Source organism: Sceloporus undulatus, chromosome 6 (assembly GCF_019175285.1).
Source record: "Sceloporus undulatus isolate JIND9_A2432 ecotype Alabama chromosome 6, SceUnd_v1.1, whole genome shotgun sequence".
Taxonomy (NCBI): Eukaryota; Metazoa; Chordata; class Lepidosauria; order Squamata; family Phrynosomatidae; genus Sceloporus; species Sceloporus undulatus.
In genome coordinates this window covers 153,304,585-153,323,208 of record NC_056527.1, presented here as the reverse complement: position 1 = coordinate 153,323,208, position 18,624 = coordinate 153,304,585, and the positions used below count along the sequence as shown (strand labels likewise).

At 42.5% G+C, this 18,624-nt stretch overlaps 1 protein-coding gene across 1 annotated transcript in view; it reads left to right on the top strand.

Moving 5' to 3' along the window:
- Positions 1 to 7,133: 7,133 nt before the first annotated feature.
- SEMA7A (semaphorin 7A (John Milton Hagen blood group)) overlaps positions 7,134 to 18,624 on the top strand; it is a 48,711-nt gene continuing 37,220 nt past the window's right edge. The window contains exon 1 of the mRNA XM_042473454.1: positions 7,134 to 7,305. Within this exon, the coding sequence (XP_042329388.1) occupies positions 7,179 to 7,305 (127 nt within the window). The 5' untranslated portion in view covers positions 7,134 to 7,178. The remainder of the gene's footprint in view (positions 7,306 to 18,624) is intronic.

The following is an 18,624-nucleotide window of genomic DNA, read 5'->3' as shown; positions in this document are numbered from 1 at the left end:
CATAGAGTATCTCTATAACTTGAAGCAGGTCCATGGGTATGCCGTCTGTCATTGGCAATTTATTGCTTCCAAACACTTCCAAAAACTTTGTAAAATTGCCGATTCTTCAAAGTTTGTCCTGTGAAGGAATCTGTCATACTTTCATCTCTTCTGTGTAATTCTTCAGTGTATTGCTTCTCTCTCTCTCTCTCTATATATATATATATAATTTGTCTTCTTTTTAATTTCTCGATCATATACAATGCATTCTCTCCTGATCACTCAGCATTGCTTTCATTTCTTGGCTATTGCACAAGAGGTCTCTTAGACTTCCTGTTTTGTTGTCTACTTTTGCTTCTTTGCACAGATTATTTTCATGTCTAAGTTGCATTCAGGATTCTGTTACCTTTAATGTTTGCTTCTTGTCAGGTGTGAAGAATTTGAAGAGTTTCACCTGTAATCCATCCAGGATTTTCTCTTGTTTTGGCTACAATTATAGCAGTCCTTTTGCATTTTTCCCTGATAACATCCCTGGTTTCAGTCCATGGTTGTTTTTTTACTAGTTCATGGTTGATTCAGTTCAACCATGTGCATTTGGGGGGGTGGGTTGGGTGGTTTTTAATGTTTAACTAACTGTATTAACCTTTTCCTACTGCGTTTCCTAGCTCTATGCAAACTCCTGTTCTTGAAAGTACAATTGGACAATGCCAATACATTTAATCCTCCCCCTTCCATTGCTTGTGAAAGTCATATGTGGTTAACAGTATTTTTGGGCCGCCTTATTGATAATGACCAGCAATGAATCTTAGGTCTAAATGCAGTTGCTAGACCCAACAAATCAACAGCTAAAATATAAGTCAACACTTTTATAAAACCCCAAAGATTCGATGCATCTTTGAGTGGGGTGTAACAATTAGATTTATGCTACAGGGTTGGAGGGGGCCTTGTAGGCTATCTGCCCAAACTCCGAATTCAGTGCTTCCCAGCCACTGATCCTCCAAATATTTGGACTTCATTTCCCAAATTCTTGCTGTTGGCCAAGCTGGCCAGGGCTTCTGGGAGATGAAGTCCAAAACATCTGGAGGACCAAATGTATGGCCCCACCAGGCTGCATTTTCACTGCAGAATTAATGCAGTTTGACACTGCTTTAACTGCCATGGCTCACTGCTATGGACTTCTGGGGTCTGTAGTTTTGTGAGGTATGTCGCCTTCCTTGGCAGAGAGTTCTGGTGCCACACCAACTACAAATCCCAGGATTCCATAGGATGGAGCCGCAACAACTAAAGGTGGTGTCAAAATACATTAATTTAGATGCCTTAGACATCTCAGAAGTAGGTGAAATTCAAATCATGCAGAAGGTCAATGGCTGAAAAACAGATTCTCTACTTGCATATTGTCTGAATATCCTGATTTGGCAGGGACAACTCAACACTCTTTTCCTCTCTTTTCAGTAACACTGACATTTGTTACCATTGTTCTTTCTCTTCCTGCCAAACTCATACTTCCATCAACAGATAGATTTTGCCAAACCGATTGTGGACCAAGAAGCTCTAGGGAGACACATCATCAGAGGAACACGTGCCCATGCCAAATGTGTTGGAGGAGCGATGTGCGCCAGGGTGTCTGTTATGTGACTTCAAGTGGACTCTGACTTAAGGGCATCTCTGTTGTATGGTTTTCTTGGCAAGATTTGTTCAGAGGAAGTTTCTCCCATTTCCCTTCATCTATGAATGAGAGAGTGTGTGACTTGCCCAAGGTTATTCAGAAGATTTTTATGGCTGAATGGGGCTTCCAGTCCCAGTTTCCCAGGATTGTCCCAGTCTTACACAAAAAAACACTACGTCACACTGGCTCTAATGTACCAAGAACCAGTATGATATTATTAAAAACATTCAGTTTCCCTGATGGGTCCTGTAACCAAATCCCAGCGAGTACCAAAGGTCTCTTGTAGTATTTGAAAAGAAATAAATACTTTCTCCCTTGGCATAACCTGGCCTCAGAAAGGTGGAAGAGATGCTTTCTCACTGGAGGAAGCACTCAAAACATTTTGCATCATTTGTTTGATCTAAGCATGCCAACTTCATTGGGAAGATCTCGGTCAGATAAGATTGTTTGTATTTCTTTCATAAGGACTTTTCATTCTTTTTCTTTTGAAAGATGGGAGATTTTCTCACTGTTGGTATGTGCCTTCATACCATCTCTGCATTATGGTGACCCTCTCCTACATTTTCCTTGTCAAAATTTATGCAGGACTCTTGACACTGCCTTCCTCTGAGGCTGAGAGAGCATGGCTGGCAAGGTCACTTGATGGTTTTCCATGGCTGAGAGTGGATTTGAATCCTGGTCTCTCAAAGTCTGAGTCCAACACTCAAACCAGAAGACCATATGGACTCTCATCTTATCAAGAGTTATTCAAAGGAGATGTTCCATTGCTTTCCTCTAAGGCTGGGAGTGTGATTTGCCAGAGGTCACTCAGTGAGTGGGGAATAGACGCACACAGACCATAAAAGATGGGAAGTCTCTTTGCTTGCTTTTATTGTTGCTAACTTCCCTCAAGTCGATCCTGACTCATTGTGATCCTGTGGAATGAGACATTTCCAAAACTGTTTTCCACTGCTCTGCTTAGATCCTGTAAATTTATGCCCATACCTCCTCAATAGAGTTCATCCATCTGGCATGTGATCTTCCTCTTTCTACATCCCTCCACCTTTCCCAGCATTATTGTCTTTTTCAATGAACCATTCTTTCTCACAATGTGACCAAAGTACAACAGCTTCAATTTCATCATCTTGGCTTCCGTGGGGATTTCAGGCTTCAGTTGTTCCAGGACCCATTTGTTCATCTTTTTTGGGTGTCCATCATGGTATCCTGAGCACTCTTCTCCAGCACCATAATTCAAATGAATTGATCTTCCTCCTATCCGCCTTCCTCACTCACAACCACATGGGAATGGGGAAAACAATGCCTTGTATGATTCTAACTGTTCTGCTTGGTTGGATATCTTTGCATTTTAGGATCTTTTCTCATTCTTTCATAGCCGCCCTCCCCATTCCTAGTTGTCTTATTTCTTGACTGCAGCCCCTATTCTGATCAATGTTTGACCCAAGGTACGTGAACTCTTTTACCATTGCAATTTCCAACTTGAAATGGTTTGCCAGTGCTTGGAGAAGTCACTCTTTGGGACTACAATTCCTCGAACCTCTCACCAGGGCCCATTCATTCAGTCTAATTTAAAACAATGTAAGCCGCTCTGATAGCCTTTTGGCTGAAAAGTGGGGTATAAATACTATAAATAAATAAATTCAGGCTACAAAATTATGGAGGTTGTAGCTGAGACAGTGTGACATAATGGTTTGAGTGTTGGACTAAATCTCTGGAGACCAGGGTCCGATTCCCTGCTTGCCCATGAAAACCCACTGGGTGACTTTGGGGTTCAGGGGAAGGCAATGGCAAGCCTCCTCTGAAAAAACCTTGCCAAGAAAACCCCTGATAGGGTTGCCATAAGTCAGAAACAACTTAAAGGTGCACAATACATACAGCTAAGAAAATAATATTTCCCAGTCCTTTGTCATATTACAAATGATGCATTCCCTGATCAATACCCATGCTAGCCGGTGCTTATAGGATCCAAAACATGGAGACAGCACCGGGTCATCTGTCCCTGCCCTATGACACATTTCATGGAAGTGTTGATCCCAGTTCTGCCCTAGCTGCAAAAAAATAAAAAATAAAATATGAGGCGTTCATTGTTGTTATGTTTGGCGCAATCTGGGTGTTGTTCTTCCAGAAAGCTTTTATAAAATGTTAGGAAAAGAAGGGAGTAAACAGAGCTATTTCTGAGCAACAATCTCGCCATTGCATGAGAAAGGTTTGAGAAGTAAGAGGTCAGTTCCTGTCTCCCGCCAAGAGGTCTGTGTTCCTCCCATTGGTGCTCATACCCAATGTCACGTTCACAGCCATGTTCCCATAAACTGACTATGTCTATGGCCCACCCTTCCATTAAATTAAATAGGTATCCATCATTCAACAGCGGGTCACAGTGTGTGACAGAAAGATGGCTGTAAAAAATGCAATGTTTCCTGTTGGTGAGTCAAGCACTGTCAGCTACACAAACACAGGACAGCAGGTTGTGGCTTTTGTGCGATTTGAGCCATCCTTTCTTGAATAACAGATACCCACACCTAGGTTCTTCCTTAGGATGGGCCTGGCATCTGTAACCCTGTCTCATTTTGCCCCTGAACCCTCTTCCTCTTCAAAATAGGGATGATCGTGTAAAATAATAATAATAATTAAAGTCCATGATGCGGTGCAACTGTGAGCCAAAACTAAATGTCACATCATTCCATGAGTTCTTCTCCCGAGAGAGGAAAAGGATAATATTCAATGAATTTTAAGAGGTAATTTTAAGAGCATGATGACGTTTAAATTCACAGTTTATTTCCTCTAGGCGTCTGAAACTTAAAGACCAGGAAACGGAATTGGAAGTTTCTTCTTAAGTTACATTTTTCTACCTGAAAAACTCCCTGCGGTGACTCACAGTAGGTTCTTACTACATACATACACACTTACAGTACAGCTTCAGTCAAATGAGGATATCCTCTTAGTCACGAATCGATAGTAAGAAATTTCAAGGGCCATTAGGATTGCAAGACAATAATGTATGCCTTGAGTGCATAAAGGCATCCTCACCGCCGACAAAAGGTTCAGAGCCTTTCCATTAATTTTTGATCCGTTTGCAAATAAAGGTGTAGGATCCTCTCTGTTTCATCTGCTTCGTTTCCTTTTTGGTCGTCCAAAGTATTTGAAAGGCCAGGGTCAAGCTATCTCAATTTCTTTGTTAAAAGTGTGATTTATTTCTGAAGCCCTGCTGGAATATACTCCCAAATTCAGAAGAAAGCCACAGAAGAGGGAAACAGGAGTGTGATAACCTTCAGGGCTATTGGATTGTGTTGGCTTGGCTTCCTTTGTTTAAACTGCTTTGAGCTTATGAATATATATTGTAGACAGCTGGATCTTGTTGGCTAAGTAGGGTCAGCCCTGGTTAGTACTTGGATGGGAGACCAATGAATAGCAGGCGCTGTAGGCTAGATTTCAGAGGAAGGAACTGGCAAAACCACCTCTGAGTATTCCTTGCCTAAGAAAATCCTAGACATAGGTGACTTGACGGCACATACGGGCATTAGACAAATTTTGGGGAAAGGAAAGAAATGCATAAATAAAACAGTGCTTCTGTCCTCCAGATGTTTTGGACTTCAATTCCCAGATTTCCTAGCTGTTGGCCAAGCTGGCTGGGGCTTCTGGGAACAGAGGTCCAAAAACACCTGGAAGAAGACCAAACTACTGAAACAGAGCACTGAAATTCTGGCCACGATTGCCAACTTTCCCTAAGAGATCCCCTGCAGTATGACTAGGGTTGCCAAAGTGAAACCTGCAGAGGGCTCCTGTGCCTTTAATGGTTGTCTAAAAGCGGGACTTTCAGCAGCAGGCGATGCTTGCCCCATAAACAGGTAATCAGCCACTATTCCTGAAACTCCAGTTGTGAAAAGGTCCAGGAGCCCTGTCCAGTTTTCACATTGGTAACTTTATCTAGCCGGCAGAAAATCGAAAGCAAAGCTTCTCAGCCCAGCATGGCCTTAAAGAAGGGGATTTCTTTTACCTCCCACAGTTTCCCAGTTGGATGTCCAATTCTCATACAACACAAAGTATCTATGCAGTGTGTAAGTGGAACTGGAAGTATATTTAGGTTCCCAGATCTCAGGGACTTCCCTCTCACCTTTGCCTACTAGGACAAGAAATCTCGGGGGAGATTTGTAAAGGGTGTGTATATGTGTGTGCGAACACCCGCATCCACAATTTGCTAGACTGTGTTTTTTATTTGAACGACAAACAGTGGGTCATTGGTATCTCCTGGGTTTGGATCCAGGATCTCCATGTGGATACCAAAATCCGTGGATGCTCAAGTCCCATTAAATACAATAGCATAGTACCTCTTTCGCCAAGCTTTCCCCCATGTTCCCTAATTCCATTCTTCTCCCCTTGTGTTGCTGTATTATATTGGATGTAATTGGTGCTTTGGTTTTTAACTGTTTTAACTGTGATTGAATGATGGACATTTTATTGCTGTACTGTATTGTTTAATATGGGGGGGATTTCTTTCTATTGGATTTTGTACTTTCGGTATGTTTTTATTACTGTTGTAAACCGCTGTGATCATGGGAATAGCGGTATACAAATAAAGATTCATTCATTCATTCATAGTCAAATGGCACCTGTCGTATAAAATGTCCAAATCAAGGCTTGCTCTTTTGAAATTTATATATTGCTGGAACATTTTCAAGCCATGGATAGGTTGAATCCACAGATTATCTATATCTCTATCTATATCTCTATCTATCTATCTATTTGGATATAGGAGTCCAAATGTACTTATGGTCTTCTTTCCCAGGAGCTCTGTGACATAGACCTGAGTGACTTAATAACTTAACAAATAATTTAATAAAATAATAATGATAATAATAATAATAATTTATTTATATCCCACCTCTCCTAATGTTGTCCCTTGTTTTAAAAAAATGCAAAATCAAAGTTTGCTTTTTGGAATTTAATATATACACACACACACACACTGTATATATAAAACTATTTTCAAGCCCATGGACAGTTGGATCTGTGGATATGGAGGGCTGTTGGGTGCCTTCAAGTAGTTTCCAACTTGCGGTGACCCTAAAGCAAACTTATCATTGGGTTTTCTTGGCAAGTGTCTTCAGATGGGGTTTGCTATTGCCATCCCCTGAGGCTGAGAGAGTGTGACTTATTGCCCAGGGTCATCCAATGGCTTTGCAATGCTGAGCTGGGATTCGAACCCTGGTCTCCAGAGTCCTAGTCCAATGCTCAAACCACTGCACTAAGGAGGAGTACAAAGGCTTTTTAAAAATGCCATCCAACCCTTATTCACTTAAAACACTTATGTTTAAGACTTTAACAGCTAAAACATTCACAATACAAACTGCATGCTAAAAACAAAACCAGAGCATTTAATGGGTCCTGACAGCCCCGCCCCCTCATTGAATGCCCCGCCCCCTCATTGAATGCCCCGCCCCCAGCATCTCTATATGTTGCGCTGCAGCTGCCTAGCAAGGCAATTCAGACTCAGAGGAGCATCGCAGGGAGCAGAGTTCGAGTCTCAGAGGAGCAAAGCATGCTTTGGGGATGGAAGCAGCGAGGAGCCGCCTGGCTTTGGGTCTCTGAGTTGCTTTTCCTCTCTTGCACAGAGTCTTCATCGTTGCTTCGGTGGTCGAGCCCCAGGATTGTCAGCTTCCCACAAGGTAAGGCAGGACTGGAACTCAGAGCCAGGATCAGGGGAGAGTGGGACAGACCAAAGGGCATGGCAGGTTTTGGAAATGGTTGGCTTTGCCTTAGGACTGGGACTCTGGGGACCAGGGTTCAAATCTTAGTTGGGCCATGGGAACCCCCTGGTTGACCTTGGGCAATAAGTCACACTCTCTCAGCCTCAGGGGATGGCCATGGCAAACTCACTCTGAAGAAACCTGGCAAGAAAACCCCATTATAGTTTGCCTTAGGGTTGCCATAAGGGCAAGGCACACTCTCTCAGCCTCAGAGGATGGCAAACCCCTTCTGAAGAAACCTGCCAAGAAAACCCAATGGTAGGGTCACCATAAGGGCAAGACACACTCTCTCAGCCTCGGAGGATGGCCATGGCAGACCTCTTCTGAAGAAACTTCCCAAGAAAACCCCATTATAGTTTGCCTTAGGGTTGCCATAAGGGCAAGGCACACTCTCTCAGCCTCAGAGGATGGCCATAGAAAACACCTCTCTGAACAACTCTTGCCAAGAAAAACCCTGTGATAGCTTCGCCTGGGTGACCCTGGGCAATAAGTCATGCTCTCCCAGCCTCAGAGGATGGCCATTGGCAAACCCCCCTCTGAACAAACCTTGCAAAGAAAACCCATGACGGGTGGAAACAACCTGAAGGCACACAACGACAACAAGCAATTATTGTGTTTGTGGATTTTGCTTCGGGTGATACTTGTGGTTAGGTTTAAAATAGCATTGCACCCGTGGATAAGTCGAGGGGGTAAAACTTAGCAGCATGTAACAAGGGATGTAAAAGACGAAGCAAAGGAAAGTGATGCTAAAGATCTTTAAAAGTTTTGACAGGCGTAACGGTTTGCACTCACCTTAAAGGTTGGATGGACGAGAGAGTAGAAGGATTGATGCTTTTTTTAGGTGCTCTGAGAAGGGATTCAGCTCTCACTTTTCACTAGGGATGGTTCCTTTTTTGGTAAGAGTTAAAGCACAGGACTTACATTGACCCCTGGATAAGTCGACTCAGGTTTTTGGGGTCAATTTTTTGGACTAAAATTTCTAGATGTATACATGAGTATGTACAGTGCGGGAGCTGATCTAGCTTTGGAAAATTGATGCATCTGTTGAGACCATTTCCCCTGTTTTTTGTTCCACGGATCCATTTCTTCATCTTAGCTTTGGGAGACTTTCATAGGATCCTAGCGTTGAAAGAGACCCCAAGGGCCATCCAGTCCAACCCCATTCTGCCATGCAGGAACTCCCAGTCAAAGCATCTCCAACTGATGGCCATCCAGCCTCTGCTTAAAGTTATCTCCAAGGAAGGAGACTCCACTTTCTATATGGGCTATTTACTTTGAATTGCTCCCAGGCTCAATGCATCCTGTTTACATGAATCAGGTGTAGACTGTCTTCATCTGATTGCTGTTGTTGTGCGCCTTCAAGTCATTTCTGACTTATGGTTGACTCTGTCACAGGGTTTGTTCAAAGGAGGTTTGCCATTGCCTTCTCCTGAGGCTGAGAGTATGTGACTTGGCCAAGGTCACCCAGTGGGTTTCATGGCTAAGCTGGAAATCGGTCTCCAGAGCTGTAGCCCAGTGCTAAACCACTATGCCACCTTGATACAAGGATTCGAACTCTAGTCTCCTGGAGTCCTAATTCAGCACTCAAGCCACTGGTAGATCCCATACTTGTAGCCTCCATCCAAAGTTATGCTAATAATAATAATAATAATAATAATAATAATAATAATAATAATAATTTTATTTCTTACCCATCTCTCCTCGCAGCTCGAGGCGGGTTACAACATAGTTAAAACACCACCATTGCATAAAATACACATATTAGGCTGCATCTCTGCACAATATTTATATTACAATATGTAGGGCAATCATTAAATATAAAATGCATGTTTAAAACTGATGAATAGAAATGGCCTGGATAGGCTTGCGGAAAAGATAGGTCTTCAAATGTGTTTTATAGTTGTGTTTTTATGGTTTAGCTGTTGGCTCTCTTATGGCTGGTCATTCCAGAGTCTTGGGGTGGTCGATGAGAAGGTCTTCTGGGCAGTGGTTCCCAACTGGGTTCTTGAAAACTGTAGCAACTGCCCCCCAGAGGACCTCAGTGTACAGAAGAAGGTGATCCTGTAAACAACCTGGACCCAAACCATGTAGGGCTTTTAAGGTCAAAACCAGCACTTTGTACTTTGCCCAGAAACTAATTGGCAGTGACTTGAGTCTGGGAGTAAAACATTCACTCCTGGATGTTCCTGTAACCAATCTGGCTGCCATGTTTTGAACCAACTGAAGTTTCCAAACTTGGCACGAAGGTAGCCCAATGGATAGCGCATCGCAAAAGTCCAACCTTGAGGTTACCAGTGCATGCACCGCTCTCTTTAGGTCCTCCAAATCTAGGAAGGGGCGCAGGTAGCGTATCAGCCGAAGCTGAGAGTAAACACTCCTGGCCATCGCGTCTTCCTGGGCTGACATTTGGAGAGACGGATCCAGGAGCACTCCAAAGCTGTGAACACAGTTCTTCAGGGGGCGTGTAACCCCATCCCGAACTGGTTGACACACCTCCATTCCTAGATTAGGACTCTTGATGGCAAACATATCTGTTTTGTCTGGATTCAGCTTCAATTTGTTTTTCCTCATCCAGTCCATTACCTCCTCCAGAGCAGACACGCTATCTTTAGCTGAGGCTATTTTGGAAGGCATGGAGATATATATTTCGGTGTCATCAACGTATTGATAACACCTTGCCCAGCGGTTTCATGTAAATGGTAAAAAGGGATAGAATGGCACCTTGTGGGACGCCATATAACAGCTCCTTTTTTTTGAACAACAGCCCTGCCATTTTGTGGCACTTTGTGGAGTGGTTAAAAAATAAATGGGTTCATGCACTGCTTGGCGCATCTTGAAGTGTAAATGTGGGTTACCTCATCCCTAAATTGTAGGGTTGGTGCTATAAAGGTAGGCTATATTTTTCACTCCACGCAGTGTTTTTGCATTGCTAATTGTATAGCAAAGCCAGGGATAAATTGATGGGTGGAATTCATAGTTCTTCCCTACCAAAATTATCATCATCATCATCATCATCTTATATCCTGCCTTCTACCAACACAGGGACTCAAGGCTGCGAACAAGATCCATTCTTGGTTACCCAAAATATATTTGTTTCAGCAGCACATAGTGGGCCCTTGGTATTTGCTGGCGGTTGGTTCCAGGACAAATGCACACACCTATTACCAAAATTTGTAGAGGCTCAAGTCTCATTAAACACAACGACATAATAAAATGGTGTCCCTTATATAAAATGGCAAGGTTAGATACGAAAAGTTGACTGTAATTGGGTATATGTCTGTTGGAGCAAACAGATTTAATTTTGCTTCTGTTGATGGTAATAACAAACTGGGAGACAGGAAGAAATAAAACCCTGTGGCCAATCCCCCAGAGTTCAAATAGTAAATCCAGGTCTACTTTTTGCCCTTGTCTATCTCAAATGGTTGGCAGTTGGAGCAGAGTGTAATATTTACCTGGCTTCAGGCCACCTTTTAAGCAGAAAAGGTGCCTTGGAAGTGATTGGAGTCTATTTCTGGTTCTCACTCCTGGATTTCTCAGCTGTTTTTAGTTGATTTCTACTGATTTAAATACATTGCGGTTATGGGTTGATGCAAAACATTACTCCAGACAGAGGGACATTTATTGGACATTTTTAAAGCAGAAAAAACTTAATTTTTGTTTTGAATCTTTAAAGAATTTGGGGAATTTGGGTGGCCCAATTCCTGATCTAAATTATTTGTCTTCCAGCTTGTTCTGAGTGTGAATCCGTTATGAAGTCACCCCACGAATTTCATAGGGTTTTCTTAGGCAAGGAAGACTCAGAGGTGGTTTGCCAATTCCTTCCTCTGAAATACAGCCCCCAGCACCTGAGATTTGTTGGTGGTCTGCCATCCAGGTACTCACCAGGGTTGACCCTGCTTAGCTTCCAAGATCAGATGGGATCTGCTGCCTTGTTTTGAACATGGATCATAAAAAGGTTGTGGCAGCATTGAAGATCTCTAAATGAAATTAGTCGTCTAGTCTTGTGGCTTGATATAATCCAAAGGAATAACTGGAAGTTCCAGTCGCAGGTCTTCCGAATAACAAATAGTCTGGCTGGATGCTTTTGCCGCTGAACAGCACCTGAAATTATGTTTTTAACATTGCAAAACTGGATGCTTAATCTGGCACTTCAATTATAGGTTGGGTTGTCACATCTGAGTGCCTGGGAGGCCTCAGGGCAAGGGGAGGAATTTAAGAGCAAGAGCACTGTCTTGGAAAGTATGTGAATATGTATGATTTCCTCATTTGGTTGGGAGACATGGTGCTTTTTATTTGTGTGGTCTACTGTGTGCAGCTATAGTTGATGCTTATGGGCTCTTGCTTAGCAAACATTACTTGGGAGTGTTTCCTAGTTCAGGAGCATATATACACTGCACAATTATAGCAGTTCGATAGCACTTTTAACTTCTGTCCTATGGAGTCCTGAGATTTACAGTTTGAGGAGGTACGTAGATCTCTCCGCTAGTGCAGTTTCAGAGGTCTCAGTTACAGCTCTGTAAACCTCTCACCAAATTGCAAATCCCAGGCTTCCATAGGATGAAACTGAAGCCGCCAGAGTGCTATGAAATTACTATACAGTTGACCCTCCATATTTGCAGCTTTGACTTTTGCGGATTGGATTATTAATGGATTTGGTTGATATGTTCTCTCTAGGAATCTTTAGGTCCTCCAACAGGACTCTATTGTCAACTTGGGCCAAAAGTCACACTGAAAGACCCAAAGGTGCTCAGAGAGAACGTTTTCCTAGGCATTTGCAGGTCCTCCAGTGCGATTTCATGGTCAACATATGGCAGATCTAGACCACTGAATTACCTTGGAGGACCTAGAGATTCATAGAGGTGTTCTCTCGGGTTAAAAAAATAGTGTGGGGTTTTTTTTTTTGGTGAAGTCGAAAGCTTTCATGGCTGGCATCTATAGTTTTTTGTGGGTTTTTTGGGCTATGTGGCCATGTACTAGAAGAGTTTCTTCCTGTCCTTTCGCCAGCATCTGTGGCTGGCATCTTCAGAGAATGTTGGCATAGAAGGGAGCTGGATATAGTCCTCTGAAGATGCCAGCCAGAGATGCTGGCGAAACGTCAGGAATAAACTCTCCTAGTACATGGCCACATAGCCCAAAAAACCCACAAAAAGTGTTGTTTTTATTTGCAGTTTTCCCACTTTCATGGAGGTCCTGGGCCCTTAACCCCAGCAAATATAGAGGGTCCACTGTCCTTGTGGGTGGTGGATACATCTCCGATCTACAACCTCATTGCATGTGCAATGGTCTCAAGCGGCTTGTCCATTTTCCTGTCTCACAAAAGTAATGATGCATTATGGGCCCAGTAGTTTTCAGAAATGAGAAGTCTAGGGACTGAAGGAAAGGTGTGTGGGAGGGTGGTGAAGAGTCCGAAACCTGTATCTTAATTCGGTTCTGTCTTGGAAGAAATCACTTTCATGTCCAAACAGGGTTCCTGCTTCTGCTTTCCTTTCTGTCTTCTCCTTTTAAAGGAAGGTGGGCAGACTTTTCACTTCTGGGAGCTTGAGAGGTTACTTTTCAGAAGTAGGTTATTACTATTTTGTCTGCATTTTTTTTAAAAAAGCAGTAACTCATTGCTGTTCCTTGTTATATTATTGTTTAAAAACCCATTACATAACTCCTTCTGTTATTTCCTGCTTTTTCTGGTTTGTCCATTACTTTGTTCCCATTGTGTGTTGCAAAGGGTATTATACATATAAATGGCCATTGCTCCTAACAATATTTAATAACTAATTGCATTATTCTTCATGCCACTTGCTGTATTTTGCTACTCCTCCATTATGCATTCTGGGCATGGAAAAAACTAGTACAGTTTCACTCAAAAGGTTATTAAAGTAGGGGAGAAGGAGTGATCCCCCCATTAATCTGGGAACAGGCCATTTAGCAACAATTTCTGCCTTAATTTCAGGAAAATCTGATCTCTGTGTGAGTGACAAGCTGAGAGCAACAGATTGGTAAATAACGTATATACTTGACTATAAGTCGACCTCATATATAAGTCGAGGGCAGATTTTGGGGCCAAAATTATGGATTTTGAGGTGACCCATGGATAAATTGGGGGTAAAACTTAGAGGCATGTAATGAAGGATGTAAAGGATGAAGCAAAGGAAAACAATGCCAACAAACTTGCAAAACTCCAGCAGGCATAACTATTTGTGCTCATACTAAAGTCTGGATGGATAAGACAGTAGAAGGGGGTCAGTGCTTCCAGAGCAGATTAAACTCTTGCCTTTCCCTAGGGGATGGTTTCATATCTCTATCTGTCTGTCTGTCTATCTATCTATCTATCTATCTATCTATCTATCTATCATCTATCTATCTATCTATCTATCTATCTATCTATCTATCTATCTATCTATCTATCTAATATGATTTAAAGTACAGTGCTTACATTGACCCGAGGATAAGTCGAATCAGTTTTTTGGGTCAATTTTTTAACCTAAATTTCTAGACTTATACATGAGTACATACAGAAGATCTCAGGTTTTGGCCCAGAAACATTAGGACATGGGATGACATTAAAATGATGAGCTAGCAAGCCAGTGTGGTGTAGTGGTTTGAGTGTTGGACTAGAACTCTGGAGAACAGGGTTCGAATCCTTGCTGAGCCATGAAATCCACAGGGTGACCTTGGGCAGGTCACACTCTCTCAGCCTCAGGATGGCAATGGCAAACCCTCTCTGAAGAAACTTGGCAAGGAAACCCCATGATAGAGTTACAGTAGGGATGCCATAAATCGGAAATGACCTGAAGGCACACCACAACACTGTTAACCACATTACACTCATAGTGCTGTTATTCCCCTTTCACCAAGTGCTTCCCGTGGACTCCTTTGATTTGCAGTTTAGGGAAAGACATTTAGAAGTCTGGATAAGAGGAAACCAATCTGAAAATCCTTGGCGATTCATACTCCTTTTTCCTTTTTCAAAGCTCTGTCCAGGTATCGCATTAAAGCAGCCTTTCACAACTCTCTAGATATGTTGGTTTACCATTTCTGTCATCCCCAGGCAGGGCTGTAGAAGCCCTAGGCTTGCCCAGGTCTACCCTCCAGGTAGCAAATGCCATTATTTAATTGCACTTACAAAAGGGGATTTTAGTATCACCTGCCCAGAAGGTAGAGATTTAGCCAAGATCGTAGTCTTTGATAATCTGAAAACCCTCAAAACCACAAGTAGCCTAGACAATAGGTTCTGCTGTGCATTATGCTTTAGGCCTTGGGAGATGAGTTGTTAAGAGAAGTACTGTATCTGATAAGGCTTATAAGGTCTCAGTGGGATTGCCTAGCCTGGAGGAGCAAAGACTGACTCATGCGGTGGGCATTAGAAGGCCTCAGAAGGCTGTACGTGCCAGAATTAAGTTGGGTATTTCACTGTGAAGCTTACCGTCTAATGCCTTGCATGATGCCATCTTATTGTTTGCAGTCTTCTTTTCAAAACGGCTTCATAAAAAGGTAACGTGGCCAAGTGTTGGGCTTAGTGGCCTAAACTGATTGATACAAAGGGATCTTGTAGCACCTTTGAGACTGTGTAGATTAGAAGCAGTTGTAGCATAAACTTTCATAGACTTGGTCTCCTTTCCCCGATGCCACAAGTCTGTGAAAACTTATGAAATGCAACTGAGGAAGTGGACTGAAGTCTACGAAAGCTCATGCTGCCAAATTCTTTCTTTCACTTAGTCTCAAAGGTGCTACAAGATCAGACTAACACGGCTATAGCTTTAAATTCATTTGCACCGTTAATCTCAAAGGTGCAGCAAGATCCCTTTACATACAGTGGTGCTCGGGTTACGAAATTAATTCGTTCCGCCATTCCTTTCGTAACCCGAAAATTTCGTAACCCGAAACACTTTTCCGTTAGCACTGGAAAGCCTATAGCTGCACTTTGCAGCATTTGAATTTCGCGCCGAAATGAATTTCGTAACCCGAAAAATATTTCGTAACCCGAAACAGTTTTTGCCAATCCAACTTTTTCGTATCCCGAAAATTTCGTAACCCGATCATTTCGTATCCCGAGGCACCACTGTACTGATATTCCAGACTAACATGGCTATGTCTTTGAACTCTATCCCAATGAGTGTGTCATATCCTTTTAGTCATCTTTGGTTTGATGCTTGACTCAAAGGAGTGAGTATGACCATGTTTCCTAGTTTGGCCATGTAGTTCATTCTTCCTCTAGAAGAGGGACTGATCTCAAGGTTGCTGTCCATATTCCTTGCTGGGTAGGGAGGTCCTTTCTTCCTTAGGGAATATTGGCATCCTCTCTAAGGCTATAGGAATGTCATCTGTGAGCCAGATGCTTCATTTGCCTATCTTGACAACAGATTCCCAGGACTTTGCCAGTCACATCAGATACAGTCTCTTACCTCATGTTATGGCACATCTGCAGAATGCCATCTGCCACTCTGTGGGCGCATCCACAGCCTTGAGTCAAAGGATCAGAAAGTCCCAGATTTAATCCCTATTGTTTCCGATTTTATTTGCGTGATCCATATCAGTTTTGCTTGATCAGTCCCTGATATAATCAGAGACTTTTTATACCAGCTTTCCAAGTCAGTTTATTTTAACTCAGGAAAAGAAAAGAACAAGAAAAAAATCTGGGACTTTTCAGGTAGATGGGATATGCCCTATCTCCAAAATGCTCCTTCTCTTTAAATGGAATTTGTTGAGCAGTTTCGGTTGTTAGAAACACCCATGTGTGCAGTCTTCTCCAACTGCTCTCCCATATCTTGACCTGAAGCAGTCATCATTCTAAGCAAACACTGACTGGGGACGGTGGGATTTGTAGTCTGTTCCTGGAGGGGCTAGATGGGAACAGAATAGCAAGTTTGTAACTTTGTGTTTCCACATTCAGGGGTTCTCGGCTTTGCTAAGGGATCAAAGGATTTGTTTGGGTGAGACAGTGTGAAAAGAAGCACAGAGTTAGAAACATCCCATTTGTCTTTGTATATGTTCCATCTGCAAATGAAAAATGCACTTTTGTCAATTTTGAAAGCAATCCATTGCACAAAAAGGCCAAGAACCTGTATGACACAGTTTAGTGTAATTGTTCCATATGCAGATCTGTGCTATCTCTCTGCTTAACTCCTCTGAGATTCACCATTTATTCACTTCTGCTCTCTACTGCTATTCTATGGCTTTTGGAAAATAGAGGGGAGAGGAAATCGGAGAAGAGTATGGCTCTGTCTCCATAGGTAGACACAATGATCATCTACTGAGACCTGCTGGGGTCCTTTGGAAATCTTAGCAGAAGATGTCATTGGTATGCGTCTGGCTACAGAGACATAGCCAGATGCTTTTCCGTTCCCCTGCCTCCATCCGCAGCCATGAAATGTGGTGAGGAGGGGTTCAACAGCTAAACAGTGAGTTAGGAGGATGACTGAGTTGTTAAGGAGGAAGAAAATACCAATGTCTACAATGACCAGGAAAGGCATTATAGTGAATGTGTGTTTGTGTATGTCACCAACAGGATGTCACCCAAAGTGTGTTAAGGCACGGTGGTTATACCTGAGCCCTAACCAGAACTACACCTCAAAAATGTGTCTGTGTGAAAATGCCTTCAAGTCACTGTGTAACTTATGGTGACCATGAATTTCATAGGGGTTTCTTAGGTATGCCATTGCCTTCCTCTAGTTTAATCAATGGGATCATGAAAGTGGCATAATGTGAACAATTAACACTAGGTAAACTTGGATCAGGCCTAGCTTACCCAGTTCAGCATTCAATTCCCTGCAGTGCCCATGTTCCCCAGCAGCTTATATTTAGAGGGGTGGTTCTTCTGGTAAGGCATTATAAGACAGCATGATGACTAACAGCCATGATATTGTGGCAACAGTGAAACCGGAGGCATAATTACAGTATACCTTCTTTTGAGAAATGCTGGTCAAGACGAAATTTTATGTAAATGAATACCTGACAATTAACACTTTTTGGTCTGTGTTCCTCCTTTGCTTATTTGCAATTGCTACACATTTAGAAACTCTGTACATATGGGGCACGCTATGGTAGACCAAACTTCTGCATTTGGTAGGTTCATTCTCAGCATGCCTGTGACTTCTTTTCTCTTGGTTAGCTGCAATGCAAGTGAGACAGTGTCACACTAGTAGGCCAGTGTCTGTATGGCTCCAGAGTTCCCCATATTTGCTACAGAGCAGTGATCTCCAAACTTTTATCCTACAGTTGTTTTGGACTTTGGCTTCCAGTATTCCTGACTATTGCTGAAGCTGGCTGGAACATCTGGGCACTGAAGTGCAAAACACCTGGAGGACAAAAATTGGGAATCACTGCTTTTAGAGCATAGTGATATTAAAACCTCATGTTATAAAGCATATCTGTACAGTTGTAAGGAGTAGGTATTCCTTGCACGCCCCTAAGCAAGTTTTCTCCACTATAGGAGCATTTCCCCATGTTTTTGCCCCCTGGGAAGGAGGCTTTTTCCCAGCAACATGAAGTGACTGTAGTTCGCCACCCCTCAATGGTGAAAATGTCCCTCCGCACCTTCCAGAGGACATTTGGGGGCAATTTTTGTACCCCAAAGGGGACCACAAAAACTGCCCTGGGAAGCCACATGCAGCCTGCAAGGCGCACTTTGCCCACCCTGCCATAGGGCAAAGCGAAGTTAACTTGTGTTGCTTTATATTTCAGAGATGTGCTTCCCGCTCTGTAGAAGGAATAGTCATATTAAAGGCTGAAGCGAGATAGCCCAAAGCCAGGCAAATTGTGTCTGTAAGCCTTTGTACATAAGACTTGCTCAAGCTCATAACATAGCCTTGATCTCCTGTGTTTCTCCACTTGATAAAACCTCTCAGTTTTAAGTTTCAAGGACCTCTCTTTGAATGGCCCAGTGGCTTAAGCAAAGCGTGGGCCTACAGCTTGAAAGCGATATCAAAAAGCAAAGGTGTGCATGTACATCTTCAAAGCAACATCTCAAAGACTTACTAGGCTGATCATTGTCTGGCTCTGGTTGTTATCCTGTGCATTGAAAATCTAAATAATAATAATAATAATAATAATAATAATAATAATAATAATAATATTTATTTGTATCCCGCTTCTCCAAAAAGATCGAAGTGGCTAACAATAAAACATCCATAAAATACAATAAGCATATAATAAATGTTTCATTTATAGGGTTGTTCATAATATTTATCCTCCCCCTCCTTTCTGGAATCTTATCAGGCTAGGGAACATATGGGCATTATATAGTAT